At 33.3% G+C, this 16,919-nt stretch overlaps 2 protein-coding genes across 2 annotated transcripts; one reads left to right on the plus strand and one right to left on the minus strand.

The window, feature by feature from the left end:
- The first annotated feature begins 1,172 nt into the window (after nt 1-1,172).
- On the plus strand, nt 1,173-8,325 carry APL1 (ADP glucose pyrophosphorylase large subunit 1). Its single transcript, XM_028064419.2, has 15 exons — nt 1,173-1,511; nt 2,424-2,537; nt 2,671-2,844; nt 2,940-3,032; nt 3,320-3,403; nt 3,508-3,563; nt 5,764-5,857; nt 5,944-6,056; nt 6,210-6,282; nt 6,360-6,440; nt 6,686-6,772; nt 7,083-7,187; nt 7,447-7,553; nt 7,625-7,685; nt 7,988-8,325. The coding sequence occupies exons 1-15, from the start codon at nt 1,299-1,301 to the stop codon at nt 8,087-8,089; spliced, it is 1,557 nt and encodes a 518-aa protein (XP_027920220.1). The 5' UTR covers nt 1,173-1,298; the 3' UTR covers nt 8,090-8,325.
- Nucleotides 8,326-8,839: 514 nt separating this feature from the next.
- LOC114178486 (P-loop containing nucleoside triphosphate hydrolases superfamily protein) lies at nt 8,840-15,251 on the minus strand. Its single transcript, XM_028064420.2, has 10 exons — nt 14,954-15,251; nt 14,775-14,868; nt 14,586-14,699; nt 14,336-14,458; nt 11,707-11,811; nt 11,129-11,287; nt 10,987-11,055; nt 10,673-10,762; nt 9,850-9,990; nt 8,840-9,153 (listed from the first exon to the last, which is right to left on the minus strand). The coding sequence occupies exons 1-10, from the start codon at nt 15,217-15,219 to the stop codon at nt 8,887-8,889; spliced, it is 1,428 nt and encodes a 475-aa protein (XP_027920221.1). The 5' UTR covers nt 15,220-15,251; the 3' UTR covers nt 8,840-8,886.
- Nucleotides 15,252-16,919: the final 1,668 nt, after the last annotated feature.

Consider the following 16,919-nt stretch of genomic DNA (forward strand, 5'->3'; position numbering starts at 1 on the left):
TCTTTTAATTTATACTTTCTTATGTTATTTTTTTTAAGTTTTAGATGTTTAACACTATTTTTTTGTTGGTTTTTTGTTAATTTAAATTTTCTTATATCTAATTTTTAGCAACATTAACATATAGTTATTTTATTATTTAATTAGTTTTTAAATTTTATTTGTGAACATTAAATAAAATATTAAATACACATGTACAATATTTATGGGTATTTTTGTCTTTTAAAGAAAATAAAGTTGTATTAATGGTTATTAGGTCAGGTTTTATTTAATATTATACTTATCTATGTACTTTTGTAGGATCCAATGTATATTAATTATCCTTAACCAGTGTCCTTAGGCCACTGGTTAGCAAGACCCTTTAATATTTTATTTATTTATGTACTTTTGTAGGATTCAATGTATATTAATTATCTTTAACGAGTGTCCTTAGGAAATTTGTTAGCAAGACCGTAATCATCTTGGTGAAACAAGACTCGAGCCATTCTTTGAAGGAAAAAGTTACTTTGACACTACTATTCCCAAATAACTACCATTTTGACACCAACTTTTTCTAATAAAATATTATTATTTAAATAAAATATTAATTTATATGAGTGTCAAGTCAAATGAGAGTATTGGTGTCAAACTAACACCGTCCATCTTTGAAATGAAAGTGTGCATTTTTTTAAACCATCAAAGGGAAACAAGTGAAATGATTGGGTTATAATAATTTCTATAGTGAGAAACATATTCCATAATTTTACATGAACAACGAACATACCACAAGAGGTGACATAAACCAGTTTCTCCCACTGAAAACCAAATTTGAAGTTGAACTGAAGCATTTCAAACTAAGGTCACCAAGACGAAGTTACAATTTTGATGATTTTTTTAAGAAATTCGTAAAAAGACATAATACTAATGAGATATAAGATATAAACTTAGACTAATATTTCCATATATAATAACTTGTATATGGAAGATAAAGTGGTGATAATTCCATAATCTAAACCCATGGAATATTCGTCAATTGGTGATGCCAAACAAAATGTAAGGACTAAAGTGTGACTGAACATGTGCACTTATTTTGTAAAACCAGTAACAAACACAAACTAAATTGGTGGATGCTGTTGAATTTGGATAACGTGGCCCAATCTTCCAAAATAACCGGATATGCATGTAAGCAAATCTGCACACACACTACACATTACACACATCGCTGGTTGCTCTCTGCTTCTTCTGTACGACATAACAAAATACACACACAAGACAACCTTGAATTACCAAGTACGTAAATTCCCATTTTCTCCCCGGAAAAAATGGCAGCCTCCGCCGGCGGCCAGATAACGGTGTCCTCAACGGTGCAGTTGCATGGAATGGGGTGTGGTCGGAACTGGAAGGTTGTCAAGTTTTGCAATGGTGAACTCATGGGACGTAAGCTTCACTTAAAAACTGCTTACTCTAAGAATCTCAACCCTCAACACCATATATGCATGTCTCTCGCAACCGACCTATTATCCACTGAATCCAAGGTTTACCTTACTCCTTTTATATCCTTCTCTTCTACCACGAATTCTATAATTCATTCACATACTTTTGATTTTCACTAATCTTTACGTTTCACATCATTTTCTGCAAACAAACTGTTAGGAAAAAATCACGCACTAAAAATAATAACCTCTTCAAAGCACACCTACGATTAAGAACAGAAAAAATAAATAAAAGTACACAGAAAATTTAACATGATTCAACACCTCAAGGCCTACATCTACAGACACTCAACAAAATTTTTTTATGGATAAAAATTGCAAACCCTTCATAGTGTAATTTTTCTGGCCAAAATTGCAAACCTTCCAAAGACAGATAACTATCCAAGCCTTACCAAAGTCCCCCGTACACCCAAGAATTGCTACTCTCTTCTTTATATTATTGAATGTGGAACTTTGGTGAATACTCACTTGAGAACCAACACAAACAAGGTCAAACATGTCAACAAAAATTTAGATTCTTGTTAAGGTAGAAGGGATACAAGAGTGTTAGGGAAATAGCTTGAATGGCAATAAACTTTCTTGCCCAGGATTTGTTGTTTCGAACGTGGTTCATATACACCATAACCACGAGCTTACTTTGTCAGAAACAAACATTCATAAAGTTGAAGCCAGTTGTTCAATATATATATTGGCCCATGCATGCTGCAATTGGATACTTAGGTCCACCACATCACCAATATAACGTAACGGGACTCATTTTTTTTTGTTCCTTTATTTATTTATTTATGTGGATATAAAACCAATTTGACATTCATTTTAAATTTAATCTATTTAGATCCGATCGACTAGAATTTGTTGCTTAACTCACTTGAAAAATAAGAATCATACATTAAGTTTTGAAGTTAGTGTATATAGCATTATTGAGTTTTGAAGAAGATGAATGGGGTAGTGCAGTTGAGAGACTTAGAAATGGAAAGAAGAAACGCAAGAACAGTGTTGGCAGTAATACTTGGTGGAGGAGCTGGAACCCGTCTCTTCCCTCTCACTAAGCGACGAGCCAAGCCTGCTGTAAGTTTATTTCCCTTTAATTTACCATTTTTATACTTATTCTATCAACTATGAACATAATGGTGCATAACTAAAAATTGAACTCTTGAGTGTTACATATAAATTTATAGCTGAGGAGTTTGGTATGGTATAGGTTCCTATTGGAGGTGCTTACAGGCTGATTGATGTGCCAATGAGTAACTGCATCAACAGTGGTATCAACAAGGTCTACATTCTAACTCAGTTTAACTCAGCCTCACTCAACAGGCACATTGCACGTGCTTACAACTCTGGTAATGGAGTCACCTTTGGAGATGGCTACGTAGAGGTATCTGCCATCATGTTTCATCTTTTACTTCTTCTTAGTCATCTTCAAAAATAGAGTTCCTGAAAGGTTCTTAAACAGTGCATGCTCTCTTTCAGGTTCTTGCAGCAACCCAAACCCCAGGGGAGGCAGGTAAAAAGTGGTTTCAAGGTACTGCTGATGCTGTGCGTCAGTTCCACTGGCTCTTTGAGGTATTAAGTTACACTCATTCATGTAACTACAACATTTAGACTCAGATCGTGTTTGCTTCAGCGTTGAAAAATTTATTCATAACACCGAAGCATTAGATGCTTCTCATATGACATGAATTTTTTATCTTTTAATTGATTTTGGAAACTAAACAGATGCTGATTCTGTATTAGAAAATCAATTCTAACCAATTCTACATTATTTTGACACATAATCATATATATGTAGAATTAATCTCCTTTTCTATGATGAAATTCGTTGTGTAAGTTTACTTGTTTGGCTGTTGTAGGATCCAAGAAGCAAGGGCATTGAGGATGTGTTGATTCTTTCTGGGGATCACCTCTATCGAATGGATTATATGGACTTTGTTAAAGTAAGGCGCTGTGCCATAAAACCAAATAATTTTCCCCCCTTTCAATTCAGTTGATGCAATCAAATTATTGACTCTCAGATGTTTGGACTCATTTTCATATGCAGAATCATCGGGAGAGTGGTGCAGATATCACTCTTTCATGTCTGCCAATGGACGACAGGTAGGTTGCTTGCATCACACATTCTACCTTTCCAATTATTTCAACATAGAACTTAGTGCAAATGTGTTGATTAATGGGCTGTCGTAAGGGTTTGGTGGACAATGAATTCTTATTCAAAGTTAGTAGTATTCATGTGATTCTTTATATCGGCAACTGGTAAAACAGAAAGATTGATGAAAGAATCAAAAGAAGTCATACAATTGATAAAAGAATAGTTAACAAAAATTTTATTTGTTTGAGTGAACAGAGTTGTCAACCATGACTATTTAAGGTTGATGTAATCACTTAGATCTTGTAAGTACAGAGCGTTGAGAAATTATTTGAAAGTGTGTTTTAATCCAAACTCATGGTATCATCTCGAAAAGATGAATCCATCAACAAATATTAGTGTCTTCAAGAGGTGACACATTTGGAAGAAGTACTAAAAGAGGAGGAAACCCCTCTAGAAGAGGAAATAATGGGATCAAACAAATCATAAAGAAAAAGACTATTGGAATAAAGGCAAATCACAGTGTTATAAATGCAAAAGATTTAGGTATGTTCAAGAGGATTTCCATTTTGGAAATCAATATCACAATTCATTTGGTGAAGCGGGAAATGGTGAAGGAACCTTGTTCTTTATTTGCAAAAGACAACTCAAGAGCATAAAAACTATGGTATTTGAATAACGATTGCGATAACCATATAGCCGAAGATAGAGAAACTTTTATTAATCTGAATTCTTCATTTACCTAAAACATTAAATTAATTGATGAAGAGTATGTTGAAGTAGAAGGCAAAGTTAGAATTGGAGTTGCAACAAAGCAGTGAGGTAAGGTAATTCATTATACTTTTTATGTGCCAAACTTAAATGAAAATCTGTTGAACATTGAACAACTTTTGCAGCATGGTTATTCTCATTTGATTTGAGAATTGAGAGTTCAAAACTTTGTATCCAAAAGGAATAATTTTTGTTGTGATGAAAAGGACAAATAAGAGATGTTTCATACTTTCTCTTAGTTATGAGAGAAAACTCAACTTAATGTTAGAGAAGAAAATGACTATCATCTATGACACAACACAATATACTTGAAATGTTAAATTACAATGACCTTATGTTTATGGGATATATCGTGTTGTCGAGTTTCTTTTAGTTGTATGATCAAGATGTTCAATCTTCTGTGAGAACATGTGCGTTGAAATCTTACATTCATTAGATATATGGCTAATTAATAATAATATATAAAAGAGTGGAAATCTTACATTACCAAATTAGTTTTGAAAGATTAAGTTTCACTTTCTTAAGATTGCCAAATACTTTCTTAAGAGAATACGGGATTTAAACTATCCACGATCGAGAAGAAAACTTGAGTATGTGAAGAACATGTGCTTGTTTAAAATCAGCATCAAAATTCCCAAAGACAGGAGTAGAAGCCAAGGAAGTATTAGAATTGGTGCACAAAATGTATATGGTCCAATGAGTAGCCTTTCTAATGCTCAAAAATAGGTATATTATCATATTTATTAATGACTTGAGTTGACTCACATGACATGATGAGAAACAAAGTTGTTTGGAAGAAGACACCATTTGAATCATATAGTTAAAGAAAGCCTTCCGCTAACCATCTTAAAAAAAATATAGTAAAGTTCTCAACCAAAAGAGAACAAGGCCTAAAGAACCAATTGTGAGATTTGTTACACTTTTGTATCAAAGGACTATATTTACCACTTAAAGTAAAAGGTAATCATTAGTTGCGATATTTGATTAGACGAATTTTTGGAATTGACAAAACAGAGAGGAGGGGAAAACAGTTTCAACAACTACTTTTACAGCAAAATTCGAACACCTAAGAAATGAAGAATTAACTTCGAATACACGAAGGTGTAATTATTTTGGAACCATAAATTTTTTAAGAGGCAATTAAAGAAAAAGGTGGGGGTAAGGTAATGCAAAAAGAAAGTGAGGTGATTGAAAAGAACAACACATAGAAGTTGTCAGAGAAGCCAAGTAACAAAGAAACTGTTGGTGTGAAAATGAGTAAATAAAGGAAAATATAACCAATCAATTTCATTTTATTTTTCTTTAGCATTGTTACGACTAAAACCCACAAAGAAAAATCAATCCAAAACAATAGCTGAGTCAACAATTTCAATCAATAATTAAGCTTAATGATATTTATTGTATATTAATGCTCTAAACTCTTCTGTGCAACGATGACAGCCGTGCCTCAGATTTTGGTCTGATGAAGATAGACAACAAAGGAAGGATCCTTTCATTTAGTGAAAAGCCTAAAGGAGAAGAGTTGAAATCAATGGTACACTTTATGTTTATTATAGTAATCACTCCCGAAAAGTTCCAACAGTTAGAACCACTGCTAATACGTTCTGCCTTATAATTTAGAAAGTGGATACAACCGTTTTGGGCCTTTCGAAGGATGAGGCTCAAAAGAAGCCATACATTGCTTCCATGGGAGTGTACGTCTTCAAGAAGGAAATCCTTCTTAATCTACTAAGGTACTGACCAATATCTAGCTAAACGTTTGGCTTTTTCCTGTGGTTCACTTCTTCTATTAATATATTCAATAAAAATACAGAAATATGCACTGAGAATAAATTGATCTTGTTGCAAAGCTTGATTGTTAAGTGCTACAAATTACTTTAATTTAGATGGCGCTTTCCCACTGCAAACGACTTCGGATCAGAGGTTATTCCTGCTTCAGCTAGAGAATATTATATGAAGGTATGAATGAAAAAATCATTGCATAGGAATCTTTTCTGCTTATTATTTACCTATGCTGTGACAATCTCTGTGTGCAGGCTTATCTCTTCAATGATTATTGGGAAGACATAGGGACCATCAGATCATTCTTTGAGGCAAATCTTGCCCTCACTGAGCATGTGAGTGTCAAATCACCTTGTTGAGCTTCAATGACTTGAATTTGTTGAATTCATTAGTTATTTGTGGGAGGTATGCTATATGTGAACATAAGAAATGAATTGAACTGTTAAATTGAAATAATTAACAGCAAAAAAAAATTCATTTAATCCTTTCAAATTTCATGTCATAGAACTATTTTCCTTGTTCAATGATTGAGATCCAAAATCTTTCTTGCCTAGAAAAGCTTACTTCTGTAATTTTTCAGCCCCCCAGGTTTAGCTTCTACGATGCAGCAAAACCAATGTACACATCCAGGAGAAACTTACCACCATCAAAGATTGACAATAGCAAGGTCAGTTCTTCAAAATTGCTCGTGATGAATTTTGTTGGTAATTCAAACAAGACGTGCCAAAGCCTTACTGCATGGAGAAGAGTGAACTTAATTTGTTAGGCATACAGCAAAAACAATTATTTAACATACTGTTGCATGCCTATATTATCACATGCAGAATGCTGTACCCACAAGTATGGAGGAATTCATGTGTTTAGATGTTCAACAATTATTTTACTTACCTGTTGTATCCCCATCCCCACACCAGAAAACCACCTCTTTTCTGCTTTTAAATATCAACCATAACATTGTTATTTGTCCTTTCATGCAGATTGTTGATTCAATCATATCACACGGAAGCTTCTTGAATAATTCCTTGATAGAGCATAGTGTTGTTGGAATCAGATCCAGAATAAACTCAAATGTTCATCTAAAGGTTTGGTGCACCAATTCTACCATCTAACCATGTCTGTTTAAAAAATTATAGAAGATGACGATGCATATTGTTATAAACATTGCCATATATACATACTTTGTTGCTATTGTGCATCAAGTCTCAAATTTATAGGTTAACATTCAAATTTTTTGTTCCGCAGAAATATAATTGTATTTATGGTAGAACATAAATTTGGTATTTTTCTTAGGTGCGCGCTCATCTAGTTCTATAACTTCTGGTGCGTTACACTTCTTTGCAGGATACGGTGATGCTTGGTGCTGATTTCTATGAAACCGATGCAGAAGTGGCAGAGCTCTTAGCTGAAGGAAGGGTTCCAATAGGAATAGGAGAAAATACAAAAATCAAGTATGCATTATAATGCTCACTATTTTAACCATTACTTCCTCACGCTTTACTCACTTCTCACATTTCTGCAGGGACTGTATCATTGACAAAAATGCTAGAATAGGAAAGAATGTTGTTATAGCAAACTCAGAGGTATGCTCTTGACACTACTCTAAATATATATAGCATTACAAGAAGACTACGTGACACACATACCAATTGATAACCAACTTTATTTGGGGCTATGATGCTCCTAAAACTTTTTGTCAATTCACTAAATCACTGTATAAGAACTAATTAACCTCGCTTGAATTTTCTCTTACAACCCTCAAATAAGTGAGACAAACATTTTCTTTTTACTGGAACACCATGAAAATTCACAATAGTTTAAACTATAAATAAAATCATTTAGATATGCTGAAAAGTGTACTAAATCTGTCTTTAATTACTTACAGGGCATTAAAGAGGCTGATAGATCTTCAGAAGGGTTTTACATCCGTTCTGGGGTTACCGTTGTATTGAAAAACTCAGTAATTGAAGATGGACTCGTCATATAATAAATTCGCCCGCGATTTGTTTGCCCCGGTTTACCAAGAATTTGAGGATGGGAATGTTCTAATTTTTATGAATAATAATTTTGAAAAAAGAAAAAGCATTTAAAAACTAAATATCAATGTGCTGTCGAAATGATATATCTGGACAACTTTTCTGAGAATGTACTTATATATAATACTTATCAACCTCAGTTATACATTTTCACAGCAGTAAAATATGTACAGCTTTACATACCCAATTGCACTGAACTTTTCTAGATCGGGCTCCTTTAATGAGAAAAATCATTCACTTTTTCGGAATAAGAGTCGAAGTATGAAAAATAATGAAATGAGTTTAATGATGATGAGAAATGAGTATAGAATTTAAAGGATCACCTTTTCAGTGGTAGTTTGCATTGTAGCCATGTTGCACGCATCTCTTCGTGGTAGTCATTATTCCTTAACTGAACAGGAGGTTTTTGATATTGTACGTGAGTTCACCTGCCAAGAGTGTCAAAATCCCTTTTTGTCTCGTGAAAATAATAGTATTTTTTGAAAGGTTACCGAGAATCCTCCTTTAATTGCTGAACACACTGTGAAAGTTTCATTTAATTACCGAGAATTTCAATTTTACATCAAAGTTCAGGAACTATATACATACTTAACCATTTTTCTTATCTCCAGTAGCTTGTTATTTTAATATTCTATAGTTCCCCACATGATGAAGATCATCCAGAATATAAAACGTTTCTAAAAGCGAGATAACTATGAAAATACAGTCAATTTGAGGCACACCGTATTTATATTAATAAGCTCAAGGTTTATGGAACAATAAGCTCTTCACAGTCAAACATCAACTCGTTTTCATATCTCTGCAGAACAAATCGCTCATCTGGAACAATAATGCTGGTAACACTACAATTGATGTCAGAAAAGGGCTTTCTACATGTTCGGCCTGCTCGATGAAGATAATCAACAGCAGTCCTTGGCAGATCAAAGTTGTAAATGTGAGACATTTCTGGAAGGTCAACCCCCCTAGCAGCTATATCTGTTGCTACAAGAAGATAGCCACCTCCTTTTCTAACCTCCTGAATCAAAGAAACAACACACTGTTGTTACCAACCATTTTCCCCTTCTCAATTTTAACTTGTCATATATTCACAAAATACACATTTTAATGCTACTGCCTCCGACAGACTTAGGAACTCTGACGAGAAGGTTTAAATAGAATTGAATTAAGAATTCGAAATCAAGTAAGTCTTAGGCAAACGACTGGGGTGACGCTTGAACTAAATTTTCCCCACTTGTAGTCAATGTTATCATCCTCAGCCAATACTCATCAAAGAGTTCCCTTAAATTTTGGTTCACTAATTTATTTGCCAAGGGCAAGGGAGTAATGTCAAGGATTCAAGGCTGAAGAGTGCTACCAACACACCTTTTAACACTTTTCAACACACTATTTCCTATCAATTGTAATTATGTGCGTCCCACTAGTTTGGGAGTAGGATCCGCCAAATGGAGAATGAGAGTCACATAGCAAGACTCACATGAATTTCTTCCAATAGGAAAGGAAAATGTGTTGCTACTATTCTTGCTAAGGTTTTATTAAAAATTAACTAGAATCCAAACTTATTTCGAACCAAGCTACAGTTTATTAGACTGAAGGATGACTGTTAAAATGAATTTAGATGCAGAATACAGTGGTAAAAAATGCACAGGGAACAGATGACTAGGGGTCTACCAAAAAATCTCCAATCAATATCAATCCACTGGATGGCACTTACCAACAGTGAAGCTGCTCGTGAATTGAAATTCATTTTGTCTTCAAGGAGGAGGACATCCAAATCACCTTGGTATGATGTCTTCAAAAAATCAATCAGAAGGGATGTTGATGGAGCCTTTCCAGCCTTTTTGGACTTCTCAGACTGCATAACAGAATATGTAATATTTAGTCGACAGATTTCACATAATACATGACCAAGTCTAACAGATATTAAATGTAGATATATGGGTTAATCATTTGAAGGGCACTAACTGTTAAGTAATGATCAATAGATGCAACCAAGTCCTATAAATATGAACTTTAAGCAGATTTACAGGGAAATTATCATAACAGAAGAAAGGACCTCATGAGAAAACCATAGTTATGCTAAATCTATAGTCTGTCACCCCAGGTGCTTGTATTTTGTCAAAATTAAGCAAGATTTGAATCAATGATCATCAACAATGCACTTACTCACAAAAGTGAACCTTGCAATTTAGAGGATCTTGATTCGAGAAACTGTTCAACAGCTCAAGCACTAATGACAATCACAAGTTCACAACTACTAGAATATAAATTGTCAAATGTACCAGCAGATAATAGTAATACAACATGGGAAAGTATTTTATCAAGGAATGATAATTATACAATTTATACAGTTTCTCATGCCTGGGACTACCCAAAAATTGTAAAGGAAAGTAAGGCATATATTAACGTAAAATGTTAAAATTTAAACTAAACTTCCTCTACTCCCAGATCGTTACCTATTGATTGCATAATCTCATTGATGCAAAATTGTTATTGCATAATCTAATTGAAGGAGGAAAAGAAAGTTCTTAGCATACCTGCTCAGCAACAAATATAATACCAGACTCAGGTGCATCAGATTGTAACAAGGATAACAGGGTTTGTAATTTTCTTTTGGTTTCACATCTCTGATAATTGAAGTAGCAAAAGAATTTAGTTAGTAGCAAAGATAAGTACTTAATAAACAAGTGACTAAAAGTTGAAATTTAAACAATTTTAAATACATCTTTCTAAGATCTATGGGGACAGGCAGATATGTTAACCAAGCATTGAAAGAGAAAGACGCACACATTTTTACATGGAGAATTAGAGATACACAAGGCTTATTTATTCAATAAACAATATTTCTTACTATAAATCTATGATATAGGCGAGATGGCATGGGCTCCACTGCACTGACATGAATATGGACCACATCTCTCTGCAAAACAAATAAAGAAGTCAGACAAAGTTTACGGTACCTGAAAGACAGACATACAATCGGACCAACATACCTTTGTCCATTTTTGCTGCACAGAGTCATGAATAAATCGGTTATGCTGTGGTATAGATGCACTGGCAAAGATTGTCTGACGGTTATTGCAAGATGAATATGAAGTCAAAATCTTTCGAAGAGAACTCACTTGCTTTGAAGAATTGAAAATACAGTCAACCTAAGCAGAAAACAATACAAAATAATAAGAAATAAATATTTATAAAGTTGATGAGGGGCAGAGAGAAGAACTGGTGTTGGCAATATATAATCTCAAGTCTTGTATTTTCATATTTCACAATTGGTAATTTCTAAAAGGTGTAATACTGTTTTCCACTTTCCACTCATGGTAATGTGAAATAATAAAATCTAATATGCTAAAAAACACTTTCGAACTACCTTTAACTTATTTCACTTAGCTGAGCCCTGATATACATATCTTTTTAAACCAATTATAGTTGGATGGTGGTGCGCAGTCATATTTATTACTTCTAAACCATGCAGAGACAACAAAAACAAGACATATCTGGAAATTTGCTTTTACATTTTACTAAAAAATGAAAGACTAGGTGACTTAAATTTGAAATTCAAAACTCTTGCCTCGTCAACAATCAGCACACGCACAGTTTCAAGCGAAAAAGTATGTCTTTCAAGCATTTGGCATAAACTCCCAACTGTTGCAACCACTATTGTTGGTGGCTCTGCCTGAAACCTGAGAAAGTTAAACGAGCAAAAAGGGTCTTTTCTATAAAACTTAATGATGCAAGCGACCAGTTAAGAGAATATAAAAATCAAAGTAAACGAAAGCAATGTTCAAAAGGAGCAGTCAGTCGTATATCATTCTCATGTCATATGTAAAAGTTTGGGATACATTTGAGTAAACAACTTAATTAAGCACTTTTTCAATAAGCTTTTGTCAAAGTGTTCATCCATAAACCAAAAGAGCTTATCTTGATAAGCTTTTCCATGAAGCTTATTGAAAAAAGTTAAACAGAGCTAAAGATAAGTCATAAGCCACTTCCATGAGAACAAATAAGCACTTCCAATGGAAAGAATTGATAATATTTAAAACATAAAATTATCTATACTACACTGTACAAGATGTAAGGACTAAATGGGCTTTTAGAATATTCAAACCATTTTCCTATAAAGGTCTAAGGTATAAAAAAAGACACACAAAACTAAAGGATTTGGTCATTGATGCCTAATCTGCAATGGTCAACACTAGGGGTGGGCATGGATTGGATTTTTAATGATCCAATCCACATCTATTTTAGATCCAAATAATTGGATTAGATTTTTGACCCAAATCCATAATTTTAGCAAAAGTAGTTTGGATTTTTTAAAAATCCAGATCCAAATATTTGGATCAAGTTCAAAATCCAGAATCCATTTTTTATAAAAGAAATTTAAATTGAATTTTTTAAAACTTGTGTCATTAAGGCCCGGATGACCCGGATGGATCCGAGGACCCGGACGACCCAGATGGGCTCGACGACCCGAACGGGCTCGACGACCTGGACGGGCTAGACAACCCGGACGGGCCCGACAACACGAACAGGCTCAACGACACGAACGGGCCGAACAACCCGAATGGGTCCGACAACCCGGATGGGCCAGACAAGCCAGACGACCCGGATAGACCCGTCCAAACAGTCCGGGTCATCGGGCCCGTCCGGGTCGCCAGGCCCATCTAGGTTGTCTGCCCCATTCGGTTCGTCGGGTCCGTTCGGGTCTCTGGGCCTGCCTAACCCGTTCGGGTCTTTGGGCTGCCTGACCTGTTTTCGTCAGTGGTCCCGCCTGGTTCGTGCGGGTCTTCGGGTCCGCGTGACCCTTTCAGGTCTTTGGGTCTGGCTGACCCGTTCGGTTCTTCAAGCCCGCTTGACCCGTTCAGGTCATCGGGCCTGCTTGGCCCGTTCGGATCTTCGAACCTGCCTGGCTCGTTCGGGTCTTCGGGCCCACCTGGCTCATCTGGTCATTGGGTCTGCCTGCCCCGTTCAGGTCATCGGGCTCACTCGAATTTTCCGGATCGTTGGGCCCATTCGGGTCATTAGGCCCGCCTAGCCCGTTCATATCTTTAGGCTCGCCCAACCTCTTATGGTCGTCAGGCCTGCCCGATCCGTATAGGTCGTTGAGCAAGGCCCGTCCAAGTCTGAATTTAGCATAGTCCATCTCAACCTTTAATCTAACCCAACTAAAAATTTAAATTGAAAATTTGGATTGGATTTTTTGGATTATCCACATTTAAAAATCTTGATTTATAAAATGGATATCCAATCCATAAGATATATAAAATGTAAATTAGATTGAAATCCAGATCCATTAAATGGATTTTAAATGGATTGGATTTTTAATAAAATGGATTATAAATGGATTGGATTGGAGCAAAAATGGATTGGATCAAGAAAATTAGATTTTTTGTCCACCCCTAGTCAACACCCCATCCGCTAGCCATTTGCATTATAAACATTAAGAACAAATAAGCACGTCCAATAGAAAGAATTTATAATATTTAAAATATAAAATTATCTATACTACACTGTACAATAATTAAGGACTAAATGGACTTTTAGAAGATTCAAACCATTTTCCTATAAAGGTCTAAAGCATAAAAAAACACACAAAACTCAAAGTAAGGTTTTACAGTTTATTTATTGGGCCAAACAGCAAAACAACAGAAGACTCAAAATATACCAAAGAACATAGGTTAAGTTATCGTCACTTTGACCGATCAATCACATCTACAAGCTTCGATAACAACTACTCCCGTTAAAGAACTCTCTTAAAAATCTCAATTGCTTAACGAATCCAAATAACTTTAAGCTGTTTAATGTTTTTATTCCAAAAATGATCAGTACCCTAAAATTAATTCACACTACATATCTATAATACAAAGCATTTTGCATCCATGAATATCTGTGGCTTCCAAAAAATGGAACAAAGTAAAGTAAGAAATTAGAGAATGAATTAATTGCATCAACAGTAGGAACATAATTAGATATTGTACAGAAGAGTCAATAAAATTTACTCAGAAGGTAGAAAAGTGTGAGAAGCAAGAAGAAAACCCATTATCTCTCAAATAATCTCCAAAAAGATTAAAAAAGAGGAAATCCTGTTGTGTTAAGAAGATTTCAAAAATTGCAGCAGCATTCATTTGGTAATCACTGAGAGTATTAGGTTAAAAATACTATAATATAACTCATTAAAGAAAAAGACAAAAGGGTTCTACCTTTAACCAAGTCTTGTGTCTTTTTAGTGTTCCTCCATCTAGCAGAGCCATGATGGAACATGACTTTTGCTCCCCAACAACTCCAGTTGGCTTTGCAGCCAATGCCCTGGCGACCTTAGTGACCTTATAATTGAAATTTGTTTATTCTTTAGCACTAGTAGTGGCCCTTACCAAGGGAATTACCCCTTACGTGTTGTAGTAAAAATAAGCAACATACTACTATGACGTCACAGCTCAAAAATATTCTTACTTGCATTCCGAGTTCCCGGGTGGGCACAACAACTAGGGCTTGCACAGAGGATTTTGCAGCATTGATGAGGGAGTGAATCAAAAGCAGGTATGTGAGTGTCTTCCCAGAACCTGTCTAGAGAAGAAATGAAAATAAGCCTACACATGAACATCGATCAGAATGCAATAAAAGGTGTAAAATATAAATAACCTGAGCATGAAGAATGCAGTCACGCCCGGAAAAAAGGTAAGGCAAAGCTTCCCTCTGGATATCTGTGGGCATTACATATCCAATCTCTTCCATCCTGAATAACATTCTTCAAATTCTTAGCACAGAGCAGAGCAGGAAAAAGAGAAAGGAAAAAAAAAGGAGAAAGGTCTTGAAATTGCCTTTGCAATATATGTTGAGGAACGTGAGCTTGGCATAATTCTCTGAGAGTGGAAGTGGTGAGCGGTGTTGGGGTTATGGGAGAGGTATCGAGAACGGCTTGTGGAGTTCTGAATTTGGAGTTGCGATTAAGGTTAGTGGCGTAGGAGAAGTGTTTGACAAAATGATTGTGAGGAGGAAGGCCGTAACAGGTAGGAGTTGGTTTTTCAGATGAAAGAAAACGAAGAGTGGGAAGAGACCACAACAGTGAGACCGTGCTGCAAGCCATCGCTTCTCAGATAGACAACCTGATTTACGGAATTTCTGTCATGATATTAATATAGACAATAATATAATAATTACGTTTAATAAATATAAAAATTTAATTAGTCTGGATGATATTTGTTTTATGTCCATCAGGTTGATATCATTTTTAAAAAAGTGTAAATCGATCAATTAAAAAGAAAATTATCAAGGTCCTCTCTAAAAAAAAATTAAAATTGTTAATATTCATTATTTTTATCACTAAATCTTAAAATAAATATTAATACTTAATCTTATACGTAATTTTAAGATAAATATTAATATTTAATTTTATATGTAATTTTAAATATGTTAATAACTTTTTTAAGAGACTTATTTGAGATATTTTTTAAAACGTTACTCAATTAATCTCTTTTAAAAACAGATATTAAAATAACACATCCAAATTGATACATCTAATTAATTAAATCTATATTTAATTAATCAAAATTTCAAAACTAAAATAGTAGATGTATACGGGATATCTCATTCTCTGTATAATCTCTCTATTATTAATAATATTCTCCATTTTAACTTTGGAATTTTGGTGAATTAAATTTGCCTATTATAAATACTCGTAGGATTCTGTCATATATATTATATTTTCTCGATTAACTCATACATAAATTTAGTCATAATCATTTTCATAATTTATTTAATTACTCTTATTTAAAGTTAGTTGTTATATAATTTAAATGTATATATATATATATATAATTTTTCATATAATATAGAATTAAGAATTTAAATTTAAATTTAAATATAATTTAACCTGGTAAAATTGGTTTCTAAAATAAAATTTATATTTTATATATTATAAATTGATTATTCCTTATTTTTAATACACTTACATCATGTAGAGTATTAATCACTGGTACGAGAGTAACAAACAAAATTTTTTATAATAGGTTTTAATTTAAGGCTGATGTCAGGCTACAAAATTAATATTAAACCTAATTTAACCTTATAAATCATTTTATATGATTAAGTTCAATCTCTCTGACATTTAAGTTTTATATTTTTTGATCAGTTTTTATTTTTCTTCAATTCCAATAATTTCATGTTTTTACTATTAACAAAAATAAATCATTCAACAACTTATATTAGTTTTCTTTGTTTTTTTTATTTCAAAAAATATGAAAAATAGAATTATATATATATATATATATATATATATTCACAACATTGATTACTAACATAAATACACGTGAGTCTGTAAGTCTGTACATATGTATGTGTTTTTTAAATATATATAATATTAAATTATTAAATAATTATGTTATAATATTAAGTTAATATATAAAATAAATTTATATTTGTTATAAAAGGTGGAATAAACGAAATAAAGACGAGAAAATAAATATTAAGGAATATAAAGTACATTACATTTATTAAAAACAAAATGGAATAAAAAGAGAAAATAAAAAGCATTGTTAATGAATAAGAAATAGTTGTTAAAATAGTTTTGTAAAAAATATATAAAAATAATTGTTACTTTTTTAAAATAAATAAATAATTACATTATAAATTATAAATAAATAATTAACAGAAATTGTTTTTAACTTTAATTTAAATTATAAAATTAAAAATAATAAATTATAAAAATATAAATTTATAAATATAAAATTACAAAAAATCAAAATTATAAAATTTACAATTTGATAGTTTTATAATTTGATACCTTCA

Source organism: Vigna unguiculata, chromosome 3 (genome assembly GCF_037176805.1).
Source record: "Vigna unguiculata cultivar grain cowpea cultivar isolate G323 ecotype 2 chromosome 3, ASM3717680v1, whole genome shotgun sequence".
Lineage (NCBI taxonomy): Eukaryota > Viridiplantae > Streptophyta > Magnoliopsida > Fabales > Fabaceae > Vigna > Vigna unguiculata.